This window comes from Elaeis guineensis, chromosome 1 (genome assembly GCF_000442705.2).
Source record: "Elaeis guineensis isolate ETL-2024a chromosome 1, EG11, whole genome shotgun sequence".
Lineage (NCBI taxonomy): Eukaryota > Viridiplantae > Streptophyta > Magnoliopsida > Arecales > Arecaceae > Elaeis > Elaeis guineensis.
This window is the reverse complement of record NC_025993.2, coordinates 161,924,955-161,930,446: the sequence shown is the minus strand read 5'-3', so window position 1 is coordinate 161,930,446 and position 5,492 is coordinate 161,924,955. Positions and strand designations below refer to the sequence as shown.

Genomic DNA, 5,492 nt, shown 5'->3' with positions numbered 1-5,492 from the left:
CGGTAGAGTGGTTTGATATGTTTAGTTGATCTAAAAATAATGTGCTTCAGAATGTTTTATATTTGGTTGGACATCAAAACTGTATAAATTATTTATTATATTTTTAATAAAAAAATTATATATAATTTTAAAATATTTTTTTAAAAAATAATTTTAATTGTTTAATTAAAAAATTAAAATTTTATTTTTTAAAGAAAATATTAAAAATTATTTTTATGAGAATACTTTTTTTTTTCTTAAGACCGTACATTCTTCCGCCCTTTCCCTGCAACCAAACAGAAAAAAACCGAGTCCTGAAAGAGAAGTCGTGAAGGTTCAGGACACCTTCCTAAACTGTTCCAGATTTGTCCTCCATCCGGGTCCGGGGCTTCCTGTATATATCCATCTGTGGGTTCCGCTCAAGGAGCAGGGTTTTCGAACTTTTCTTGGTAATTCCTTGGAGCCTCGAACAAGAATTCTAGTATCCACAGAGGTACTTCCGCTCCCCTAGTTTTGTATTTGGACTTGGTAGCAGGAATAGCGGGGCCAAAGGGCTTTGTTTTGTATTTTAACTTGTAACATGGAGTAGCGGGCTGACTTATTTCTTGCCCATGAATTGTTTGATATTTTATTTATGTGGATTCATGATGGGAATCGGGTCTGTTAATCTTTGAATTAAACTCTGTTTATTTTGTTTCATCTCTTACTCATTTTATTTAAAAATATATGTATTCTTTTCTCAGAATTGATGATGCCACGATGCGTCTCAGAGATCAGGGGGTGGTTGGGTTCTCGGCGATCGAATGATTTGGTGATTTGAAACATCTAGATCTTCTTCTTCTTCCTTGTTTTTTTTTTTCAATTCTTAATTGATAATTTATAAGTAAATTCTATTTTGGCAAATACGTCGTTTGCTGTACGCCTAATTCGAGCGTTACGGCTCGTTCTGTCAGAACTGTCTTACTTTTTTTCCCCCTTTGCCCATATTTGGGTTTGAAATTTGTGGATGATATATATGTTTGTCAAAATAGAATTTTGTGGATAATATAATTGGGCTCCATGCTGGCACTGGAAAGTGGAAAAGTTTCTTACCGAACAAAGGGGAAAAACAATGCAAAAGCTGGATTCCAATTTTTCGGACGGTATACCGATGAAACTTTGTCGTTTTAGTTAGGTCTGTCTGCTTCATCGGTGCTTTCTATGATATGCTGTCCATCTTTGTTGTTTTTGTTTGTTCGTCAATTTATCTTGCGATTCATATTTTTCTTTGTTTTAAATTATATTATCAGTTAAATTGAAATTTTCTCACTTTTTGTTGACTTATGAAGTGCTTATTGTTTGTTCCAAATTTCTATCGTTCGCATCTCCCCAAAAACTTCTGCTAAGACTTAGTGCATTGCAGATGTTAGATTGTTGCCTTGCTTTTGTATAAAGATACTCTTTTACGGATGAATGATTTTACCAGTTCATTATGAATTTTATAATCATGCAGTTCTTTATCCCCTTAAAAAAAAGCATCATTCGCACAAACATCATGATTGTAGTTTTCACAGTGTGATAAATGCATCCTTTAGCAGATGGGATCATACACCGTTTGTTTTTTTTCCTAAATTGTGATATATTTTAGTTTTATGTTTCTGTTAGAAGTTCTCTGGCGTCCTGGTTTTTGCGTGCTTTTTATGACTAAAATAAGGGATTTTTACACTAATGATATTGACTTGTAGAATCTTGTGATCAGGTTGGTGCATGTAGATACGGAATTGGTTGTATCACCAGTTTCTTCTCATCCAGAACCAGATATGGATGCAGTTCCAGTCGTGATATTCCAAGCTGTTACAGGACAATGGCATATGCAACTTCATGTGCTACTTGGTCTGAACCACCACCGAAAGATAATGCCTCCGCTGATATGCTAATTGATTCTTTTGGGAGATTCCACAACTATTTGAGGATCTCATTGACAGAACGATGCAACCTTAGGTGTCAGTACTGTATGCCAGCTGACGGTGTTGAGCTGATACCCAGTCCTGAGCTCCTAACTCATGACGAAATCATTCGACTTGCGGAGCTTTTTGTCAGTGAAGGGGTGGATAAGATTAGGTTGACAGGGGGAGAGCCGACCATTAGGAAGGACATTGAAGGGATATGTTTACATCTTTCCAACTTGAAAGGACTAAAAACACTTGCTATGACCACTAATGGGATTGTACTTGCAAAGAAACTTCCCAAATTGAAAGAATGTGGGCTCAATGCAATAAACATTAGTTTGGATACGTTAGTTCCAGCAAAATTTGAGTTCATGACTAGGCGTAAAGGGCATGGAAGGGTTATGGAATCAATAAATGCTGCTATTGAGCTGGGATATAATCCTGTTAAAGTATGTGCCTTTTCGCTGATATTTTTGCTGTTGTTTTATTGCTTATTTCCTGATATGCTGTGTACCAGCATTGTGTTATTCTTTGAAGTTTCTCAGTCGTTTTAGCTTCTTTAACTGGTATATTTACTCACATGGAATATCATTTCTGTCTGTTTTCCTTGTTCTTTTTTTGATGTTTTCCCACAACATAAGTTTAAATTTTTGTTGTATTTGTTTGTACCAGGTGAATTGTGTTGTAATGCGTGGAATAAATGATGATGAGATTTGTGATTTTGTCGAGTTGACAAGAGAAAAGCCAATCAATGTTCGATTTATTGAGTTCATGCCGTTTGATGGAAATGTTTGGAATATAAAAAAGTTGGTTCCCTATGCAGAGATGTTGGATAGAGTGGTAAGGTAGAACTCTTGACAGACGCACTGTAGCTTTGATTATTAGGATATTTGCTTATACAAGCACGTGTGTGGCGCTTTGTATGCTTGTGCACATTTATGTGCTCCATATTCACATAACAAGATAGAAAATTATATCCTTTAGTTTGTCTGGAGCAGCGGCAACGATTCAAGGATGTAAAGAGGCTTCAGGATCATACTACAGATACAGCAAAGAATTTCAAGATAGATGGACATTGTGGAACTGTCTCCTTTATTACATCAATGACCGAACATTTTTGTTCTGGTTGCAATAGATTGCGGCTCTTAGCTGATGGGAACTTTAAAGTATGCCTTTTTGGTCCATCAGAGGTATGCTTACTTCTTGTATGTATGTTGTACCTTTTACATATAACATACAGAATGATCTCAATACATTTGATAGTTCTCTCTAGCATCTTCCGTTGATTCTGCCTTTCAATTTCTTGCTGTGTTATGATACTATTATGTTGAGAAATACTGGAAAGATGTTCTCAAAAAGAAATACCACAAAGGTAAGATCATGCGAGTTCGCAATCTCATATACACTTGGTAGCTGATTTATTCCTTTATTTATAAATGGTATTGTCTGATACTAGGACAGGCATTAACCACCCTTTTCAAACTTGCATCACTGATAGGCCTAATTTTATCTCAGAAATGCACCATAGCTTAATATTCAGAGTTCTTGGATTAGGTTAATCATTTGATTATTTGAATGAACTCAATTATGCAGTAAGATAACTGCCCCAAATCAAATAATTAATTCAGTAACTGGAAACAAGCATGACCAATTTGAGTACTACAGGTCTATGTCACCATCTATGTACCAGAAGATGAAGGTCAGTGCAAGTATCTGACGAGCATAAACAGTACATAGGCTTTGAAAGCCCATAAAACCCACATGGTTGCATCTGAATAACACAAAGAAAATTCAACTTCAGGCCTATATCGGGGCTAGATTTGACCAGATTTCTAGACATGTTAACGTCATTCAAAGGCTTATTTGCTGTTGCAATCATAGGAGTGCAGTTACACAAATCATGCTTGTCTGTCCATTTTACAAACCATTCAGATCTGGTACTATCCTTTCTGGGTTTTTTCCCTAGTACTGCTTTTTTGTTGCTTCCATAGTTGCATCGCCCCTGGTTTATTTTTGGTTTGCAAAATATATTATTGTCAGATGAATATTAATGTCTGATACTATAAAACCCTCCTTCTTTGGCTCCAAGAGTAGGTTGATGAAGTGTTTAGATTTGTACACCTGCTCTACATGCTTTGCCATAATGTATGTAGGAGTTATAAACTCCCCTTGGTGAATGTTTAAAAACATTATTCGTATTTGTGACTTGTAGGTAAGTTTAAGAGATCCCCTACGAGCTGGTCAGGACAATCTTGTATTAAAGGAAATAATTGGGGCCGCGGTATGCATAAGTTTTGGTTTCTCATTGTATTTACTGATGTGCATGCCCATTTTATAATTATCTCAATAGCAGTATGGAAACTAATAAAAGCCTCATTGGTTTGGCTTATTTGATAGTTTCCAGCTCATAATATGATGCTTAAAAGTGCAGTTTCATTTTACTCAGGTAAAGAGGAAGAAAGCTGCACATGCTGGGATGTTTGACATAGCAAAGACAGCAAATAGGCCAATGATACATATTGGTGGCTGAGGTATTTTGTCCAGATCAAACTCTTTAATTATGCATTTGTTGTTTCTCATGTCTTGTTCATGTTGTATCGAAAGGAAGATGATCCAAAAATTGTCTGGTAACATTTCCTGGCAGACATTTATAATAGTCATGCACATTATATGCAGATCATATATAACCACTTAAATATAATTCCGTCCTTCTGAAATATATCTCCAGATCATGGGTGATGTAGGAAGTTCCATTTTACCTACAAAATTTGTACAATCATCTGTAAACTGTATCTGGGGGACATACATGTCTATACTTTTCCCAAAAATTGTATATTCTTTCGACTATTTTAAAAAGTGCCAGATGTTACTGCATATGCGCCTGCATATGCATGTGCCGTCCCTTAACTGCACCAACATTGCCTATATGCAGTTACTATCTCCAATCTTACTGCAAGGGAGTGAAAGGGCGGTCCACTTGGTAGTATGCACTATGCAGCCGCATATACAGCATGCTTAGTATTGTATGTGAGCGCACTTCATATTTTGGAGTCACATATATAGCCCAATATTATGTGGGCCCAAGCAGGGGAAGCGGGTTCTAGCTGATGGTTTGATGCAGGCTTCAGGTGGGCCTAATACTAGAATGTTAATAATTTTATAGTTATTGCTATAAAGGTAGAGGGTGAGCCTTAGTCCAATGCTAAGGTTGCATCGTATCCAAGAGGTCACAGGTTTGAAACACAGAATTAGCTTTTTTTTGCATGCAAAGGCAAAGCTGCATACATCTGACCCTCCTCAGACCCTACAATAGTGGAACTAAGCACCAAGTATAATTGTTACTTGTTAGTTATAATTATTATTAATGTTGTCATTATGCATCCAAAAAATATCACTATCATTATTGTTTTTATTATTATACTTAATATATTACATTTATGTTTTAATAGTTTAAGAATAACAATAGCCAGTATACTGGCATGTGTGGTCCGCATACTGATATGCACCTTGTGGTCCTTGGATAGCGCACATCCTGCTGCTGCCTTTTAAAACACTGATTCTTTCCATTGCATGGAAACTAACATG

The 5,492-nt window shown here is 36.2% G+C and overlaps 1 protein-coding gene across 2 annotated transcripts; it reads left to right on the top strand.

Annotated features, from left to right (window-relative positions):
• Positions 1-264: 264 nt before the first annotated feature.
• On the top strand, positions 265-4,438 carry LOC105039447 (GTP 3',8-cyclase, mitochondrial). 2 transcript variants are annotated; one of them, XR_012135674.1, is made up of 7 exons: positions 265-472; positions 723-790; positions 1,718-2,356; positions 2,580-2,752; positions 2,892-3,097; positions 4,120-4,188; positions 4,354-4,438. XR_012135674.1 is itself a non-coding variant. In XM_010915592.3 (7 exons), the coding sequence occupies exons 2-7, from the start codon at positions 728-730 to the stop codon at positions 4,435-4,437; spliced, it is 1,215 nt and encodes a 404-aa protein (XP_010913894.2). In that variant the 5' UTR covers positions 268-472; positions 723-727; the 3' UTR covers position 4,438. The 2 variants fall into 2 exon arrangements, 1 of the variants encoding a protein (XP_010913894.2); XM_010915592.3 differs by having other exon boundaries at positions 268-472; positions 2,580-2,747; positions 2,906-3,097.
• The last annotated feature ends 1,054 nt before the right edge of the window (positions 4,439-5,492 follow it).

Excerpts from the sequence above, each read along its gene's own strand:
- LOC105039447 (XM_010915592.3), top strand. The coding sequence starts at position 728 with ATGATGCCACGATGCGTCTCAGAGATCAGGGGGTGGTTGGGTTCTCGG. Across the intron at positions 2,357-2,579 it reads TGGGATATAATCCTGTTAAA|GTGAATTGTGTTGTAATGCG; the intron begins GTATGTGCCTTT and ends TGTTTGTACCAG. Across the intron at positions 4,189-4,353 it reads AGGAAATAATTGGGGCCGCG|GTAAAGAGGAAGAAAGCTGC; the intron begins GTATGCATAAGT and ends CATTTTACTCAG.